Raw genomic sequence first — 22,011 nt, forward strand, 5'->3', positions numbered from 1 at the left:
AGTATTTTTACTCACAAAATAAAAGTTTATTGACATTCATAGAAAAAAAAAACTAATTAAATTGGAAACTGAAATTGTCCGTAAACAGCTCAATACAAATCAAAATATTTGAAAATTGTATCATGTATAGAAAATGGAAATATAAACAACCAGTGAAAATTTCATGTATCTACGGTTATTTTTTTAAAGTTATACCAAAAACCAAATTCAATTTTGTGAAAAATCGATTTTGCGTAAAAATTCCCGTTTTTCCTTAATTTTTTTTTGGTTTTTCTTGGCGCTTTTGAAAATTACTGTGAATTTTAAATTTTGACCTCTTCAATGCACCAACGATATTCACTTTCCAATCGAACAAGATACTGAAGTTGAAAATCGAAGCATTATTTCGACTACTTACGTGTACACAGACACAAAAAAAAAAAATAAATAAATAAAAAAAAAAAACACACATCATTGTAAAATCAATACATTCATCGTTCCACTCAGAATCTAAAAAACTGATTAAAAAATGTGTGTAAATGTTGATATCTGATACAGTGATATACATGATAATCATTTAATATTTGAGTATAAGTTGATAAGTTAACGGCGGTTGTCACTATTGTAGATAGTTCTATAACATTGTAACCACGAACCATAAATGTCGAGAAGACAGTAAGAATATTGGTCATAAAAGACAAAAAGACAATTTTACGAATGAAATATATTTTCATTTTGAAATTCATCAAATAAAGATCAATAAAAAAAGTTTGTTCGCGATGTTAATTGTATTTTGTTCAATTATGTTGAAAGGTTATGGTATCTCCTATATGGTGTCAACTTAGTCCTTACACGTTTCTTGTTATAATTAGAATTTGGGACTGTTTTTAGATAATTCAGATAACAATTAATATATATTATAGATATATATAGCATATAGCCATATAGGCATACATAATGTATTACAAATAAGTAATTTAATTAAACAATTTAAAACTATATTTAACTATTGATCCATTTAAGATAATACCAGCATTACTTTAACTACCTGCAAAAGACTATCATCTATATACTTTACCCACGCTTAATGCTTATGATTGAAACTTTTTATGTATATAGTATACCAAGTTATGACATTTCGTTGGTCTGTGGTATTGTGGTAATATATTTGAAACTTTGGGCTATTTGAGAGTATAATAAAAGGAGTGGATAATACGTAATAATTAATATGGCATATTAATTAGCTATTAATTTTATATTAATTTTTTTTTTGTCATCTAGTATCTCTACTATTTCTTTTTCAAGTCAAGCACTGTATTAAATGATGTATTTTATCAAATATTTTCGCATGTTAAAACGGAGACCGCCAATGTGACTGAATATATATATATTACAGTGGGCTGTGACGTAAACATTAGTTTTGAACGATGTAATTGTGGATCAGTAAAAAAATTTAACCCATGTCCAAATAAATAGACGTTTTAAAGTATTTATAATGTCCTAAAAAAAACCAAAAAAGGTCCACATGGCACCAATGATAAATTAATTTTTTTTCATTAAATTAAAATTTAAAATTACTTGTTATTAATATAATACCTATCTGCAAGGGATTATGAAAGTGTGAAACTGTACAGTATCTACTACCATTGATTATAAATACTAGTGTTTATAATCAATGCTACTACCTACAATACGTAGGTAACCTACTTAACAAAATCAAATATTTATGAAGTATTATCTACCAACTCTATAAATATACTTATAGATATTATACTAGCTGTATAACCTGACTCTGCCTGGGTAAATCGTAAAAATGAATAAATGTAAGCAAATCGACTTTTCTTTTTAAAAGGTTCCGTATAATAATATACAATTTATACTAAGTCTTCGGTAAAAACCAGACAGATGGCGCCACGAGTATAATCCTATTTCCCCATTCTATTTTCCGCGGCGTGAGTTTTATCAGTCGTATATTATTATATTAATAGCTTATGCTGATGGGGATCGACACCGATTCATTGATGTCTGTAGGCTTATCGAAATGAAGTCGGTAGTTAAGGAGATAACCCAGTCACCCCTACCTAGATCCACCCATAGGAGTTCAATGGGTGTCCTACGCCGCTACGCCTACCTATCCCAACAGCATTATTTTCCAAGTAGGACATACGTATAACTTAATTAGGTTAATATTTTTCAAGACATTTTAAAAGTTATGCTGGAATACATAACTTCACATTTCTATTTCTTTATAAATATATTATAGTATTATCCAACATTATTAAAAATATATGATTAAAAATGTTCAGATATTTATTGGATTTCTAAAGGTTTTTAAAATTAAAAATGTGTGTAAATGCTGCTATAGCATATTTTACAAGGTGATTCTTGTTACAGTTAACAGTAAATACTCATTATCTCGAAAATCATTAACGTTTTTTTTATGTAATCTGAAGTCATTATAAAACAACATTTTTTACTATTTTTTGTCGATATTAAAATGTAGGCTATAGCTATTTAACTTTTATTGAATGACAACTTAAATTTTTAATTTCATACTCCGGAGCATAATATATTTGTGAGAATTTTGTTACATAGGTACAAATTGAATTTTGAACGACTAGTTAATTATAGTTATAAAACCGTGTATAGGTTATCAACAATATTATACAAAATAGTAAATTTGTTCTGTCCAGTACAATAGTCATAATAACATATTGTAAACAATTTTGTGTTTTTGTTGAGGATGTTAAAATAAAAATATTATTTAGAAGATAATTAAGCAGTGATATATAATATATTACCAATCAAAACGTATATAAGTTGTCAACATTTGATATTCAAACGCTTATAAAAAAAAAAAAAATAGTGCCAATGTATTTCAATATAATATTATATATTTCAATATCAAAAAATAACCACAATATTTTTAAAATTATGTCATGGCTAGTAGGTAGTCACATGAATATTTTTTGAAAATTTAAAGCCTACAAATATAGTAGAGTTAAAAAAATAACCAAATTGATTTTATTTAAAACTTTATTTTGCATAAAAATCATCGTATGCCCTAAATTGTTTTTATTTTTTCCCAGATTATTTTGTACTAGGAATTAATTGGTTGTTAATTATTTGGAAATTTGACCCTACCTACTAGGTCCAATTGAATATCAAAATAATCAACTTCAGGGTTGAAAATCATTTTTACTGCTCCTAAAGGTGTAAGTCACACAAAAAAAAAACATCGTTGAAAAACAAATAGGTACAAAAAAGGAGATTGTATAAAATAATAAACTACAGAAGAAAAATGATTTTAATTCGAAAAATGTTTACCATATTAATCATCATTAATAGATTTGTTTTAATATAATATTTTAATTTAAAACATATACTACATAACGTATATTGTATAATACTATAATCGATCTTTTAAACTTCTTATTTGGCTACCATAATAAAAACCGACCCACCGGCCACCACCTTATTACGATAATAATCACAAATAAATTAAACGCTTAAAATAATTTTATTTTCAACGTGAATTTACAGCAATTCGTTTTATAACTTTATTACCACACCGTGTATCAACTATTTAGACGGGTACGCCGGTATTCGCAACTCCAGGGAACGTAATTAACGCACAAGTTTTCAAATTATTCATTTACATTTTATGTTTATATCAAATTAAGAACTTTGAAAACTTTTACGGGTTTTTGTTGAATTTAAACTTCGTTGAAGTACCTAAAATATTTGGTATATTTTATAAATTATTTGCAAAATCTCTAATACACCTCTGCAATATCCGGTATAGGCACTGACTTTCAAAATCAAATAATGGACAAAATATTTTAATTTTGATAAAAAATGTTTTCAAATATTCCAGATTTCGATACTTGTTTATATTTTTCGTGAACAATGATTAAAGTATTATGAATTAAAACAGACTGAGTAAATTCCATTAATGTCGATTAACATTTTTTGATTTTTTTCCTCAAAATGAATAAAATTATTTCCTCAGCAAATATGGTGCAAACAAATCCTTTAATATTTGAAAACTTTAAAGCCCCGTTTAAGATTTTACCAGCTGTCTTTGTTTCCCTGACTCGAACGTAACTCTGTAAGCCCACCTTCATATCATGAAATCCGAAAACAAAAAACTGAGAACTTGAGAATGCATTCCATTATACGAATCGATGGGAAAAGTTAAAAGTTCATATTATAATATTATGTACTATTGTACTAGTATTATATGATAAGACCATAAATGGGAATAACTCTCGGATGTTTATTTCTTCATATCAACATGCATTGTATTATCGGAATATTTTGAATTTTTAACTAGGTACACCACAAGAACAAAATACAACACTGAATCATAATAATTATTGTGAATAACTTGTAGATATATACGATACACTAGTGGCGTCCCACCATTTTTTAAAGTGTATAAATACTTAGATATTTTATAGTATAATAGCACATCAGTATCTTTAGGATACTTCTTTGTACTTTTTAGAATAGTATGCACTGTATAAAATAAATAACAACAATTAAAAAACTACAAACGGCAAAAAGATACATTATAAAATAAAATATTTTTTCTTTTTTAACCTAAGTAAATTGTTATGTCTTATATCAGCTATATCATTATATATGAAAACTTTTTAAAAATACATCTTATTTGGTCACTGGATTAAATACTGTATAGTTTAGATATAATAATTATATGATCTTTTAAAAAATATGTTCAGTTTTCTAAGACAATAAGAATATGTTTTAGAATTTTGGTGCAGTAAGAAATGTCGAGAAATAGGTAATTGTTTATAAAAGTAATAATTTGTTTTTACCTGTAGCCATAAAGTAATGATACTGTCTCATCCACACTTCTGCTACACTTGCGAACTTTTTATACGCAGCCATCCAATCCAATCGAATTGCATACATGAACCCTAACTCGTGTAAACACATTGTTTTCATACTTACAAAAGAATTATCAACTACAACTGTTGATCCAATCTCGTACGCTCGTATCGATCGTTCTAAATCACCCTACGATTATAAATTTACTGATACGGTCAATATTTAATGAAACGTTGATTAACTAAATATAGATATGATTATATGAATATTGAATAGTTATGAAAAATTATAGCCAGCGACTTCTACTTAAGTTTTATAATAAATATTATGTTAAATTTACACAGTTCTACAAACCTTGAGATAAAGCGATCGCCCAGTAAAGTATTGCAGAGATGTCGAGTTTTGGAATTCTTCAGGTGGATTACATACTAATTGTTCTGATTCCTTGATGTAAGTTTCATTTTCTCGAGACTGGGGACCGTCGAATAAGTAATCTGTGTTTCCCATCATGTGATACCATGACAGGATCAACCTATAATAAATAGGTACTTAGACAATCATACAAGTGCTTAAAAATAAGCAGAGACGTGTATCGCCCTGGGATTCTCTAAATAGGTCTTTAGTACCCATGTTTTTTATTATTACGTATATAGGATCATATTTTAAGCACACTCAACTTATTAATTATACATTTATATTCAAATTCTGATTTTTAGAATTTTTATTGTACTTAAAGACTTAAAGTAATAAAGTCTAGAACCATTTTTTTACATAATTTAAGGACTTACTACACGCGACTATATTATTATCAAGTTTATATTTGGATTTTACGAACCTATATAATATAGAGTAACTATATAGGTACGCACTACATCATAATATGCAATTACATTTTAATCATTGGTCACATTATTGTGCATAGGTAGGTATATTGATTTTTAGCTTTAAAAATAATCCTATTTGTACATGCATTTTTCGTATTGTTATTGGACCCTCAATCTACATTATATAATAGGTTTCAAGTGTGTTATCTCTTTTATAGAGGTGTAAGACGTACACTACTGTGATAATAAAAAAAAACAATAATATTATAGACAATTATAGAAAATGGAAAATGTCCGCACAAACATCACAAAAAGAGTCAAAATGTTTTGAAAATTTGATCATGTACGAGAATTGATAAAATAAACATATGGTATAAATTTCATGTATCTACAGTTATTCGTTTTTGAATTACTTACAACAAAATAAGAAAATCACTACTTGAGAAATCGAGTGATTATCCAATGTTGTAAAAATATAACTTCAAACGCTTATGAAAATTTAATTTTACTCTCTAGTAGAAATTTTTTTTTATAAAGGTAGACAAAATTATGAGGAATGTTGTATTACATTTTCAAATCTTATAGATTTAAAATGAAAAAGTTTTCTGTATTACTAACTCAAAATAATTTGTACATTTTCGTGATTTTTATGTATTTTGTCAAGATTTGAACTTTACTTATAAAAAAAAATCGTGACAGTGTATTTTTAATATTTTTCTACTGCCATTGTAACAATATATTAGAAGTTTTGTATTAAATTTTCAAGCTTTTTGACCCAACGAATAAAATTGTATTGATTAACTGTAGATACATGAAATTTACACCATATGTTTATTTTATCAATTCTCGTACACGATCAAATTTTCAAAATATTTTGACTCTTTTTGTGCTGTTTGTGCGGACATTTTCCATTTTCTATAATTGTCTATAATATTATTGTTTTTTTTTTATTATCATAGTAGTCTACGTCCTACACCTCTATAAAGAGATAACACACTTGAAACCTAAAAACATTAGAAACTTAAAATGTCCGTAAACAGCTCAAAACAAGTCAAAATATTTTGAATATTTTATGGTGTACAGAAAATGGCCAAAGCAAATGGCCAAAGCAAATGTTCAGTGAAAATGACATGTCATGCATGTATCTACGGTAATTTCTTTTAGAGTTATGCTAAAACCTCAAAAACCGATTTTGCGTAAAAATTTCCGCTTTTCCTAAATTATTTTTTTTCCTGGCGCTTTTGAGAACTTCTTGAAATTTTAAATTTTGACATCCAAATTGCACCAAATAGATTCACTTTCCCAACGAACAAGATACTGAAGAGTATAATCGAACCATTATTTCGACTACTTACACACAAAAATTGGCAGATATTGGATGGATAAAATATTGTCTTTTTCATAGCCCCTAACCTGCAGCAGTCTATAACCGCAAAAAATTGGTATCTATAGTAGACTCTCACTCATAGACCACATTATAGGTGTATATTAGGTATAGGATGTCCTAACCATGTATTTATTATCTATGACTTGCACACCTTCTTTTTATTTAAAAAAAAAAAATTATTATGATATAGTTACCATGCCAATGGTGCGTGTACATCAGGGCCGTTTTTGGCAAATGCTAAAGCTTCTAAGCCGGTTTGGCGGTTTCCGCGAAAACCCAACATTCCGATTAGAGGGATAACCATTGGTGACATTAATGATAAAATTAAATTAAAAGCTCCATATCCCACACTGACCGCTGCCATCAATCTAACCACGTCCTTAGTCATCCCGTTTGACACACTATACGAAAAACAACAATAATTAACATGTACTTAAGCATAATAATTATGGTTACTTTAAAAATAAACTTTGCATAAAATTCATGATCAGTTGGTTGAAGTATACATTTTACGATGATACAAGTTAAGTAAACCAGTAATAAATAAGAACCTAAGAGTAATAATAGCATTATACTAGTAAGTATATGCTAGTATTATAAGTACTAGTAGATTAGATGGTCGACTGACGAGTATCGTATTTGGACAGCATACAGAGGAATGTTATCGTGAATCAGACAGTAGGTATAAATTCTCGTAAGAATTAATGGAATTAAAGAAATTTTTAATTATTTAAAAACACTATACCTACCTATTATACGGTTTGACATTATTGTGGCTTTTGTTATTAATCAGTTTTAAAAAAAAAAATATATATGCAAATATAATTCATATTATAGTATTTTCAATAATCATCTGGTTTACGATAAAAGAATCACTGTTTATTGTTTAATAATATTTATATATTATTATAAGTGTACCAATCTTGACGTAGCGTTACAAACGACGTGGTAGCCGAGCGATGCATACGACTTTCTACGTTTGACGTCGATGCCAACGAGGTGGCAGACGTGGATTGTCTGCGTTTCAAAACTGGCGGCCACCTCGGAGTATTGTCGTCTGATGCACACAGAAAAGTAAAAAAAAAATTAATACTGGTGAGTGAAGTCCCAAATCCCAATGGGTATTATATACGTATAATAGAAATAGGCAGTGTCAGCCTGGCACACAAAAGACTCATGGATCAGTTTTTTTAAGGGGCCCATCATGAAATACAAAATTTACTTGACATTTTTGTGAAAAATTTTTTTCCCTTTAAAAATACATTTATTCAAATTCTGATTTTTAGAATTTTTTATTATACCTAGAGACAATGCATTAAAATTCCTGATATTTTTTGTACTACTATTGAATAGTGTTCTGTGGCTATACAAACATCTATTTTTCAATTGAGAATCTCCTTTTTTACTGAAAATTATTTAGTAGATGATGTTCTTGTTAATATATTTAAATTTACAGTAATATTTTACTTTATTAAAAGTAAAAACGGAGGATTCCTATTTTGAAAACAGAAGTTTGTATTGACACACACATTGTCCTTAAATGGTATAAAAAATCTCAAGTATTCGAAAATCTTCAAGAGTATTTAGATATTCTAAAAATCAGAATTTAAATAAAATATTATGTAAACAATTTAAGTAAAAAAATAGGTCGAGCATGCTTAAAAAATCACTTCGTATAGTATTAATGCGAAACGTCACGTGGGGAATCATTCGTTTAGTAATAAACTATGAAATTATTGAAATATTTGAAACACCAAAATAATAAATAATAATTATTAATTACACAGAAACGAAATTATGAAAACCAAAATTATATTTTTATAGCCTCGTCTGAGCCTACTGTTTTTAAGCAGAGATATAAAACCTAACTTAACTTGCAGTAGCACAATCAATCCAAAAAAAACTCCTCTTACTTATTACTTAACACTTGGACTATTATAGTGCCCTAGCTGTTCACACTATAAATTATAATAGGCAATCATCTGGGCCCTGTAAAGAAAAATTGCGTACGTTTAAATATATCGATAAATACTTTACGGGGTCCTCACTCCCTATATAGACCAGGCACACGCCAAGCAAATAAAAAAAAGTAAGAGACCCTAAAAAAAAAACGGAGGGGCCCCGGCCCCATGGCCAGGCAGACACTGGGTATAGGTCACGGTTATCGGCCACTATAATAATAATATTATTATAGCATGTATAACCCGGGCATAGGTATATCGAGTAAAAATAGTGGTTAACTCGCTGACCAGGGTCCAGGTCGTAAACGGTGCGGTAGATGTCCAACACGGAGGCATAACATTGCTGGTACATTTTCCAGGCACGCCGCAACGTGTATATTGTTTTGGCGGTAGCCATGTGACCCACATTGTACCCGTTTATGACCTTGACGACCATCAGTCCGACTATGCACAGGGTGACGTCGGCCAGCGCGATCTGTCCATCGTAGTAGTCCACGCCCGCGGCGGCGCTGGACGAGAATTGCAGTTTGCGTCTGAACGCCCCCAACCACCCGCCGTCGTCCAACATTGCGCCGCATCGCGCCTCAAGTCGCTTGAACTCAGCCAGCGCGCATTCCAATCGTGACTTTTCCGGCGTTTGAATGGCTGTCTGCGGGAAACCCAGACAAGTTAGATATTATCGTTAACAACGAACCAAGTAGCGTGAGCGTGCTTTGGGTCATTTGCTACGTATTATTTTGGTGGTACATACATATGTTAAGTACAAGGTATATTATATTTTGACTTTTGAGGATTTTGATAATTTACAATGGTATATTAAATTTTTTGTTCACATTTAACCGTATAATTATTTATCGAAACAATATAAAGATTTTTTTAAATTTAATTATTTAAATTCTCGATGACTGATTAAAATTACATATACCAATCAGGCCTCAAATATAATGTTTGGTTTGATCGTATGAAAAAAAATTTTAAAACTTACATTGTATTATCATTTTTATTAAAAAAAATATTTCTTTTAATTTACATGTTACATTCAAATAATGAAGGAAAAAATACTAATCTAGGCGTTTTGAAATAATAATTGCTCTAGCAGACTTCGCAACTATAGGTAATTGAGCTAAACTGTGCGTAAACTTCAAAAGCTATTTGTTACCTAATATGTTAGATTATTTCTTTTTATCAATTATAAACTTAAATGAATACTATTCACTTTTATTGAAAGTATACTAAGGAGTTAATAATAAATACTTATCAATTAGTATAATACATTGATACGTTAAATATCGATTGGTTTGTAATATTAAATGTACACATTTAGATGTTTAGGTGCAGTGTTACTTGTTAGTAAAATTAATTTCGATTTTAACTTTTATTTTTTTACAGCTTATATGTATGTAAATTTTAAAATGTATAAAAGTTTAATTACATAGGATAACAATAAATATTATAGTGTATTTAGCTGCAGGGTGTATTATCATATTACTGATAACTGAGATATCCGATAGGTATACGATTTTTATTTGAATTAGTTCTGCGCTTGAATTGATGACTGGCGTTAAAGTCCTTAAATTACAACGATATATCATGTAGCTTATATTTTTAATAGGGGAATTTGTGGTTTAGTTGGTCTATTTAATTTCAATTACGCTATACAGTGACACACATATATATGTAGTATGTACATACTCAAAATTATGTACAAATATAAATTGTATAGTTGTAACATATATTTACTAGAAGATAACATTGTTATAAGTGTTAATTTCCAACTACATTTCTCTTTGTTTTAAAGTGTTATATAAATGGTATGGTACTATTAATAAAACTAAAATAATATTTCAATGAGATATTAATTATGTCAGTGATGAAAATGGTAAACTGTAAGGATCAACTAACCAAGAATGCATTAGATCTGAACGCACGAACTGGTGCTATAGAAGCAGCGTATAATCATGATTTAGTTATAAAATATAATATTGTTTATTTGCTAAGACAAATGCATGCAAGTCATCAGGTTTATGATTTATAGTATGCATATTATTATAATATAAATATATGGTATGTACCTACGTATTATATGAAATATAGGCTGATCGCTGATGGCCAAAAATGCTTATTGTATTAAGGGGATTGCAAACAGACGATTATTTCAAACAAAATGTACCAATTTTTTGTCAATCAAACTGATGGACCTAATAACGCGATAAGACCCCTGAAAGGAGATCTATAAAGCCACTTTTTTTTTAAATTTTGTTCCTAAATTTCTTACATTTTTTTGGTTGATTATTTAAAATGTACGAAATTTTAAATGTTGATTATTTGAAAATTAAAGTAAATATCTTAAGATGTAGTCTGATCTCAAGTAGACACATTAACGAATTCAAATCAGTTTTCAGAAGTATTATTGCGTTATCAGGTCCATCGGTAGGATTGACAAAAAGTACATATTATTATAAATGAGCATAAATTGTTTACAGTTTACGTGCGCAACTCCATGGTCGTTAATTTTACGTGCGTATGCGTGAGCACTCGGCTATTTTATTTACACACATTCCCACACACTAATGATTACTTTATGTGCACATTTACAAGACCCGCATTAATATAATTTGAAAATTGCCTATTTTTAATTCCTTAAAAACTGTCTATTTGCAATCTCCTTTATGTACTTATCTAATATGTTACATATAAATTAAATCTTTCTTTTAATTTTATACAAAATATTATATAATATTATACCTATTGATATATAGAATATAAAATTATAATTTTATGCTGCATGGATTTATTTTACCAGTTCTGTGAATTGTCAATTTCAGAAAAAGGATATAATGTGTTTTTAAATTTAATTTATCAAACATTTTTTTCGAAATAAAATCAAAATTTAATAATAAATTATGATACATAGTTTGATGACACTATATTATATATTATGTATATAGGCATGGCCCACATTTGCAGTACTACATGATGGAGAGCTCCAAAAACAAAATGCACAGAGAAAAATGATTAAACACGATAAAAACACATCTAAAAACGATAAAAAAAACCCTATAGAGGAAAAATGTAGGTAAAGGGTAAATAAGTACCTACTTTATTTTAGAGAAAAATTAGTTAAGTAAAAAATTATAGACCAATAATAAAATGAAACATTTGCCGCTTGCAATATGAAGGTCATTCTCTTGTCGGTTGAGTAAAGCTTCAGCATCGGCTAAGTTATTAACATTTTGTATCAACATCCAAACTGCTTTTCTGCATATTCTCCAAGTAGGTTCATTGTCTGAGGACATATCAATTACCAGCGTCCGAGTTCGTCTAAAATAATAAACATAAAATAACATTTTTTAACGATTCTATATGCAAGTCAAGCAAAAAACGTTTATCAAATCGCCTTCCTACGATTCAAACACAACGAATATATACGCCCTAACAATAAACACTACTTGTAATTTATTATTGTTATTACTATAAAAATCTTAGCTTTATGCATTTATAATAAGTATAGGTAATATTTTTTCATAATGCATCCCTCATTTAATTTCCAAAACTACAGTACTTATTGATATTGATTTACATTGCCTTTTTTGTGTACTGTAGACAGTTATCTAGACAGTTATCGACATCTAGTTTTTTTTATGAGGAGAGCAGCGGGGATTGAAAATTAATTTTTGACAAAATGTATATGAAAATGATTTAAGTATTAATGATATTTTTTTATTATTTAACAATTTTATTTTTTGATGGGGGGGGGGGGTAACAACCCCCCGATCACCCTTTATGGATACGTTGCTGACTGTAAATTATTTTTCAAAGAAGGATATAGGCTATAATAATATTGTAAACACTATACAACTTAGTGGTTATAGTGATGGCCAAAAGCTGGTCTATCGCAACAAGATTTTTAGTTGATCGCGACTGTAGTATACATACATTAGGTATACCCAAGCCTGGATTAAAACTATCGTAGGCCCTAGGCAGTAGGCACAGTACATTTAGACATTAAGTGCATATACGTTAATATGGCCCCATAATGTCCAGTGTTTAAATAGTTAAGAAACCTTCTGTTTGAGAGAGGAAGTGTCAAATCTTAGTGTTAATCCTTTAAAAACAAAAATATTTACAGCATAAAAATCAAATCTAAACTTTTATTACTTATTATATGATAACAATTTTAACAGATCTTAAAAACAATTAATTTTACTCCAAATATTATATACAGATATATTATATTATATTGTCAAAAACTATAAAAAACAACTTATTATATACCATTTTGCATATTTCTTTAATAAGTTTAATACAAAAGATATAATTGTAACAAAAAATAACAGTTTTTATTTTATTAATTAACCCGTGACAACTTAGACCATTGGATGGTTTTTAACTGTGTGGGAGGATACTGTAGGTTTTTTTAAACACGTTTGTTTTAGTTTGGCAGAATTTTCATGTGGGCACCCGTAAGTATCTGCCATGCCCGGGTGGGGGATGGCGGCCTCTCTCTCCAGACACCGTGACTGCCCGAAGAGTAGTGCCGCCCGAGACCAAGATTAGAACCGACGACGGTGCGCGTCGAAACCGACGACTTAGTCCGCTCGGGCACTTTGTCAATAACATAAAATGTTTGAATTTATAATTTATCTCTAGCACTCATTTGATCTGCAGCACCAATTGCTTTGCCATCATTTACAGAGACTAGTGAGTACCGTGCAGTCATACGCGGTGCGACCGACCTGCAGTCGATAATAAACTATTGTTTCTATTACGTAAACGATATATTATTTCCTAAAAATATACTATAAACAGTAATCGAGGTATCATTCTTAAATACATGATATTTTACTTGTTGTGCTAACGTGTACAATCGTACGGATTAATTTATAATAATAATAAAAAAAAGCATAAATATTACAAAAAAATCGTAGTCACACATTTTACTTTCGTAGGCCCCAAAAAGTTCGTAGGCCTATAGTGCCTATAGTGCCTATGCGCTAATACGGCCCTGGGTATACCTTTTATCTTTTTCTCGATTTTTTTAATTAAAGTTTATATAACTGACTCAACACTTGCTCCCTGAACATTAAATTGTAAAATAGGAATACACCCGTAGCGCTATTTGTTCGGTTTTCACCGTGACGATAACATTTTTTTTATTCAAGAACCAATAATTTACTCCTTGGGCGAAGTCTGGTATTACAACTAGTTCTCGTAACAATATGAACAACGGTATACACAGTGTGGTACAAAAATGTACTTAACACATTATATTTTACGTACGTAGTACGTGGCTACTATAATACGACATGATCAGCCATGCATTACACGTATATAACATGCTGCGCAAAATGTTCCTTTTTTTTTTTTGCTAGGATATCCTGACATATGTTATATCTTGCAATAATTTTATATCCATTCTCAATGACAAACGAAGAAACATGATAAGCAAACATGATACTACAGTATTCAGTGTTTATTAACCCAATGGACACGTGTATGTTGTTAAAATAAAATGTGCGCCAGTAAGGAAATAATAGGGTTTAATGTTTATTATAATATATAGTTTCCGTTTTGTTGACTCCGTCGTATAGGTACGTATGTATATATTTATTTGAGGATTTTTTATATTACGAATATTAAAGTAGATTGTAATAACTTATTAGACAAAATATGGGGGTTAGTTATTGAATGTATTACGAAACACCACTCACGTCCCACCAAATTCTTATTTATGTTTAGTTATCTCCTAACCCATTTACATTTTATTCTGATTTAACATATTTTAACTATTTCTAAATACAGAGTAAAATGGTTATTTTATACTTCAAACAATAAATTATATAGTTTTAATTATGCATGGAAGTATTATTTTTGCTCGTCAAAAACTTCAAAAATACATAATATACTTATAATATTACCTATAACCTATTATACTTATTTTTAATCACTGATTTTAAATAATAGACTTAACTTACATAATTATCAAGATATTTTCCACTAATTCATAAATAAAATCAATTTTGTATTTTTTTTTTTGTAATTCAGGAAACTATTAATCGTAGAAACTTTAAACATTCCACTATTACTCATATTTTAACTTTGTATACACAATGCAATTTTCCAAAAAATTATAGAATGAACGAAGAATGAACTACGAACGATGAACCTATTCACGCAATAGGTATATTATACTTGTTACCTATATGGCTGTATGTAATGTTTTTGGCAACAATGTTCAACGCTGAATTAAGAAAATACTAGGTATACATATTATATTATATGGTGATTCAGTGATTGGTGACATAAGTTAACCTTAATAATAGATGCTAATCGATCATTCTCCTTCCTTCATAATCGTTTTTTCATACATAGGTAGGTACAATGAATTTACATTAAAATTCCCTTCTAGCTTAAGAATTTAGTTATGTTTATTTACAAATTAATTAAATTGCTTAACGCATACTTCCATTACAGTGATATACTAAGTACTCAATGACGATGTAAGAAACTTAATATTCAGCAAAGTGAGTTTTATTGTCAGGCGTTTAAATAGTATTATGTAGCAACTAGCAACTAGCAATGTATATAGCATATCTTAATGTATGAATATTGAATAGTTTTTGGTTGGTTGTTTAGGGGTATAAAATGGCCTTAATAGTTAATATGCGGTAAAATTGTATGTGAATTATAAAAAAAAGTTGTCTACAGTAAAAATATCGATTAAATATTTATAACCTTCATATACATTTATGTGCGTCACTGTTGTTTTATCTGCAACTACGGTCAACCTTATTATGTCCATATAATAAGTGTGTGTCCCAATGTCCCATACACTGAGGTCATTTCCATTTTTCCTTTACGCTTTTCCGAGTTATAACTATGTACTATGTAGTTAAATAAAGTATTAATAATTATAATTAGTAATAATGATAGGTACCTATTAAAGTATTCATATTGTAAAAATGGAGTAAGTAATTTGCATTATAGGTAGACTATTCAGTATTCTATAATGTACTGCCGTACAGGATCAATAATAAAACGAATAAACAAAAACAGTATTAATATTATACCCTTACCCTTAAGGAAAAATAAATGGCTTTATTCAATTATATTATAAATTATGATATATTATTAATTATTATGGCTTCAAGCACATTTAGCTTATATACATACATACAGCTCGTTTTACAGTAAATTAAAAATAAATTATTTTTCGTTTAAAAGTTCATAATATAAAATGTTATAATTTCAAACAATACAATTATCGAAATTCGAAAATGTGAACTTCAATTAAATATACAATGCTTATCGCTTTGTTTAATATTAACGCAACGTATAATACGTATTGGTATATAGGTACAACGACAAAACGTTGTTTGTTCGACGATGGCAACTGCAGGCAAGTGTAGATGCCCCTGCATGCCTAGAGATATTTTTTACCAAGTAATTTTTTTTTTATCTATCATAAAATCGAGGGAACCCCTCATGTTTAATGTTATTACTAGTGTAATAACTTTTATTTAGGTAGCAGGAGTAGTCTATAATAAGTGTAGACACTGTATTTTAGGACACCTATATACAGTCGTATATATAGGTAATAGCCGTATATATATAGGAATAGGTGTAGGTGAGATAGGTTGGTAGATACTAAAAATTAAAAATAATAATCATCATATACATCTCCAAACTTCAAAAAAGGTTTAGAGAAAGTGAGCAATTGGGCTACTAAGCTTTATTTGAAAATTGAATAAAAATTACACCTACAAATATTTTTACAAACTATTTGTACATTTTACCGGTAAATTGCACATCTCTGCCGGGCTATACCCAGTTGCAGCCCGAAATCAGGTAGTCGTATTGCATCCTAATTATGACAAAATTCAGATTGCGTCCAAACGTATAAAATAAATATCAACGTAAAATAAAATTGGTAGAATAAAAAAATTTCTTACAAATATAATGTTAGTTAATTTTTTTACATAGCATTACACAAACACAACTTTTAAATATTAGTCAGTCTTAGAACATTATTGGTAAGTAATACAGTCAATTCGTATAATAGTACCTACCTATAATTTTCGAAAATTAAAAAAAGCATTTTTTTATAGTAGGTACAAAATAATAATATATAAATTACTTAATAGTTCGCTGCATACTTGCAATGTTTTAATATTTGTAAAAACTAAAATATATACTTGGGTGTAAAGTATAAAATAATGAATTGAATTTCGCATGAAAACTTTATATTGTTAGCTCGTGTAAATGTAATGTACTACTGTTTAATATTTATATCAAAATACTTTAGATACAATCGGGATATTCATTAAGTTCTAATAACCACTGAAAACATTATTTCCTATCCATTTTCTACGAGCCTCAATCAGAATTTGAAAAAGGAAAAAAATGTTACTCTGGGCTGCAATCTGCATGTGACACCCGTGCGGCAAGAACTGCAGTGTTAACACATTTGTATTATTTGGTATGGCAAATGGAAAATGGAAATATATATATAATAGTTGAGTCTTTGTAATTTATCATATTGTATTAGAACATATTATTTGCGATATAAAATATAATGATCACCTATCTTTCAACACACTGATATTATTCATGTGAGACATGAACTGTAATCTATATCGTTAATCTTTAGGTAACTATTGTGCAGTTTTTTTTATCAAACATTTAAATACCTAGGTTAGGTTAGGTTAGCTACCATATGACTTACCTACCTGGCTTTATGATGGATAAACAAAAAAAAAGGTTTAGGCTACAGCATGTACCAATTCAATAGGATTTAATGCAACTTAAATTCAAATTTAACTAAACCCTTATTAAGAGTTAATTATTCTGTTTTTGAACATTCAGACATCACTGGAAACGACAATATCGTCTTGAAAATTTGGAAGTTGTGACGGCCATCGACAACGTTGAGGTAGAGGAAGTCGCGATGGAAGTCAACAACGTTGAGGAACTGGAAGTCGCGATGGACGTCAACAATCTTGAAATCGTGGTAGTCCTCATTAATGGAGATGAACAAATACTAGCGCAAGTCGAAGCGGTATCAGACGACATATTCCACTATACGTCATTGAAGCGGCACGCGCGCCGTTCATAGACCGTCCGGCTGGCGTTCAGCACCCACTACCAGAGCCACACAACATAGGCGCGTTGAATTCGGTCTGCAAGCATTGTATGGCCCGCCACTTTCACTGCGGGCAAACAAACGCAGGTCATTTTTCGACATGTAGCAATAACGGTTTAATGGCCGTTATAGGACCACGAGTGTTGACAACTGCACCTCATTTACTACCGAGGTTGCTGGTTGAAGATACGGTGGAAAGCAAACACAACCAAAATAACATACGCCGGTACAACAACACTTTGGCATTTGCTGCGTTATCCACCGACCTTAACACTCGACGCTTCCCAGGTCATAGATTGAAATTGCCAGCTGAATTTCGTCGGATCCAGGGAGGCAAACCAGATTCGTAGACAACAGCAGGAACAACTGCCTGCCGCACGCCGTATATTGCCAAGTAGTGTGCTCGAAGACTTAGATCGCCTGTTACGGGACATACATCTATTCGCATAGGCGTTCAAGCAATATATTAAATATATTAAATCAAACATAAAACTGAAATTTACCATGGACCAGGACCATGTGAGAAGTGTGGGCTAGAGAAAACTCTCCAGGCCGAGATCCTCAGTTACTACCGAGGAGAGTGACAATGCATGTTGTCACCAATGGAGGTGATACAACCCACAATCTGAAACGGTCAGCGAGGTCGCAGTAGGGTTCGTCTGTGATGACGGTCAACCACCAACGAACGTTGATCTGGTCATATACGACTGAAATCCGATTAACCCGCAACAGTGCCGGCTACAGACTATACCAGCCCGCTCTTCAAATGCGGATCCAATGAGTATCCCCTATTCTTTCCTCGAGAAGAGCTCGGTTGGTATCAACGCTTACTACAAGGGGGCGTCCACCGAAACGCTATCCACACCCGGAACTCCATCAGGGAGTACCCTTGCTTTACTTTAAAATAACAACAACGACACAATCAACGATACTATGAGTTTATTACACAATGGTGATTGGTGGCTTTCTGTTGCAACAGTAGTGTGTGATCATTACGTTCGAATGGAAGCGTACAATTTAGAGTACACTAGATGGCATCAGGCTGAGCTTTTAGCCGAATCGTATCAGGGGCTGGTGGATCACATCAACCAACAGCTCCAAATCGACGTACCCGCGGTTGTAGGATGATTTTGCCATCGTAATTTACTGGAGGCCCCCGTTACATGAAACAGTGTTATCATGACGCGATGGGCATTGTTTGGAAGTGCTAAAAGCCTAATATTTTTATTACTTTTACATGTAATCCTAGGTGGCCGGAGATCACACAGAACCTAGCGAGAGGGACCACGGCAAACGACAGGCCGGATCTGGTGGTCAGAGTGTTCAACGCGAAACTCAAGCTTCACTGATTGTCTGGGACGAAGGCCCATGTCCCCAGGCCTACAACTCACGGTGGCCGATCGCTTGCTCAAGAACATCATGGGATCGACATTACCGTTCGGCGGCAAACCAAAACTGTTAGCTGGAGACTTCAGACAGATATTTCTCGTCGTCCACCGTGGGAACAGGAGAGCTATCGTCACGTCGTCGATCAGACGCCACTCATTGTGGAGGGAGTTCGAACATTTTTGACTGATAAGAAACATGCGCGCGGGCAACGACGCCGAATTCGCTGCTTGGTTACTTCAGCTTGGTAATGGTCAAATGCCTTCCATCGACGAAATTCCGGACACCATCGACATTCCACCACAACTGGTATGCAACGTGGTGGATTTGACCGATTTCGTCTACGCGCAACAAATGTCGTTGGTCAACGTCGACGAGTTTGCTCGGAGAATCATTCTGTGCCCTCGCAACGAGGACTGCCACCAAATGAATTCCACCGTGCTACGACGCGTCGTGCGCGTCGAAAGGACGTATTACGCCATAGACATGGTAGTGGTCGACGACCCCGACGAAGCGGCAAACTACCCAACAGAGTTCCTCAACTCTATGCATCCTACCGGGCTACCACCCTTTTCAAATGAAGCGGATTCAATTACCGGTTAGGTATTGTCGTTTGCCATGACAATAAACAAGTCTCAGGGACAAACGTTCGACCGAGTTTGTTTGCTCCTGCCGTCGCCAGCCTTTAGCCACGGATAACTGTACGTTGCGTTTTCAAGAGTGAGGGACTCACAATCTGTCAGAGCGGCATGTACGGCGATGACAATAGTCGATTCGTCACCAAGAATATCGTGTACACAGAATGTCTCTGATGCAATCATATATATAATTATATTTTTAATAATTGGTTTGTGTATAATAATTAGTAGTACCATTCTATTCTATACCAAGTGATTTGTGGAAAATCCGTGTTCGAGCAAATCCCGTCTATATTTAAATTCTCAATCGACATTTTGCGATATAAAATTATAATTTATAATAGTTAAATAGTACACAAAGTTAAGTAACATGTACAATGTACAATAATTATACAAATAAGAAATTATCAACGCTGTACATTCATTATTGTCTATTGAACTTGTATATTAATAAAACAATTTATAAATTTGGATGTTTTAAATATTTTATTTGTGCGACAGGTAAAAATCAAAAAAATATTGAAGTAAAAACAATGAAACAACAGAAAATTCAAAAATATTAATAATATTGGGACTTAAATTATCATTTTGAGCATAAAATATAACACAAAATGTTGAATGAAAGATTGATAAATAAATTACTTAAAACTTAAAAGTCCTACCTAGCTTTTTTAACACGACATCTGATCGCTGACTTTTTTAAACAGTTTAAATCTAGGGTGTCTGTAGACTTATCACTCTTAGGAATCCTAAAAAAAACTCTTACTAATATACGTAATTATGCATAAAACAAATCGGATATTTTATTTCAAAGTGGAGGAATTACCTAATCGGAAATAATTATCTTTATAGTATTGACGTATCGTGAAAAAAAACACACACGTATAATATATAATATAAATTAAGTGACATTATATTTAAGCTATTTAGGTCATTAGGTAATATTATGTAGATAATTGAACAAAAATACTTAAAATGTGCCTATATTATTATGTTTTAATGCTACTAGTTTATAACTAAAAAAACTATTGGGTATATAATATTATACACATTGCCTATACCTACCATTACCACTTAAACAGACGGACTGAAATTTATAAAGTTAATTATTAAAAAAATAAAATAAAAGTAAGAGTTGAGTACCTAGGGCTAACCTATGTATTTGTCCCACATTGCCAAGAAATGTTTTCTGTTTTGATTTATAAGTAGGTATTTCCACCCACTAATACATTTACTAATATCACAATTAATACGAAAATGAAAAAATAATCTATTATTTTTCAATGGTTATAATAATATGAGAGCAAATTTAAATTGTAATAATTATTTGCTGTTAATAATAACTCATGGGTGGGATGTAATTAATAATTATGAGTATAATTAATTGTTTTTTAATGTAGAAAAATGAGTGTACATTTTTAAACTACATAGACATACCCAAATTTGTATTAAAATTACCTGTAGGATATATGTGCAATAATGTATAGGTAAGGTACACAGGTACACCGTATACGTATAATTTAATTACACAAGTAGGTACGTAGTTCTGAACATTCATCGAATTCATTCCGTGTTTTGTAACTTAAATATTTTACTTTACTACGCACTAATATTGTAACTCAAGTTATAGGTTTAAATATGTATAACACACGAGCTGTATTTGATTCTGTAATATAAAATAAAAAATATATTTAATAAACGTGTTTTTTGTCAGGTAGGTTTCAGTTTTATCGGTAGGTCATTGCATAATACTTAGATGTAATTAAATAACTAATTTGATAACTATATATTATAATGTACTGCAAAATTAAACGCTGATTTTTTTTTTTATCTTAAAGCT

At 30.8% G+C, this 22,011-nt stretch overlaps 2 protein-coding genes across 5 annotated transcripts in view; one reads left to right on the top strand and one right to left on the bottom strand.

Annotated features, from left to right (window-relative positions):
- LOC100159812 (tetratricopeptide repeat protein 39C-like) overlaps window positions 1–22,011 on the bottom strand; it is a 28,966-nt gene that overhangs the window by 5,919 nt on the left and 1,036 nt on the right. For 2 of the 4 annotated variants that reach the window (XM_001950312.5, XM_029488147.1), the window contains 6 exons: window positions 12,146–12,326; window positions 9,294–9,654; window positions 7,963–8,101; window positions 7,239–7,445; window positions 5,188–5,365; window positions 4,821–5,022 (listed from right to left, as the gene is read on the bottom strand). In XM_001950312.5, coding sequence (XP_001950347.2) covers window positions 4,821–5,022; window positions 5,188–5,365; window positions 7,239–7,445; window positions 7,963–8,101; window positions 9,294–9,654; window positions 12,146–12,301 — 1,243 coding nt within the window. In that variant the 5' untranslated portion in view covers window positions 12,302–12,326. Of the gene's footprint in view, window positions 1–4,820; window positions 5,023–5,187; window positions 5,366–7,238; window positions 7,446–7,962; window positions 8,102–9,293; window positions 9,655–12,145; window positions 12,327–21,629; window positions 21,838–22,011 lie in introns of those variants that run through there. The other 2 variants (XM_016804693.2, XM_016804696.2) reach the window with 2 other exon arrangements.
- Window positions 17,155–20,661, top strand: LOC115033830. The gene is made up of 2 exons (XM_029488148.1): window positions 17,155–17,937; window positions 17,974–20,661. Exon 2 carries the CDS (start codon window positions 19,732–19,734, stop codon window positions 20,134–20,136), a length of 405 nt encoding a protein of 134 aa, XP_029344008.1. The 5' UTR covers window positions 17,155–17,937; window positions 17,974–19,731; the 3' UTR covers window positions 20,137–20,661.

This window comes from Acyrthosiphon pisum, chromosome A1, assembly GCF_005508785.2.
Source record: "Acyrthosiphon pisum isolate AL4f chromosome A1, pea_aphid_22Mar2018_4r6ur, whole genome shotgun sequence".
In the NCBI taxonomy this organism is placed as follows: domain Eukaryota; kingdom Metazoa; phylum Arthropoda; class Insecta; order Hemiptera; family Aphididae; genus Acyrthosiphon; species Acyrthosiphon pisum.

Coding starts and splice junctions, on each gene's coding strand:
- LOC115033830 (XM_029488148.1), top strand. CDS start 19,732: ATGCGCGCGGGCAACGACGCCGAATTCGCTGCTTGGTTACTTCAGCTT.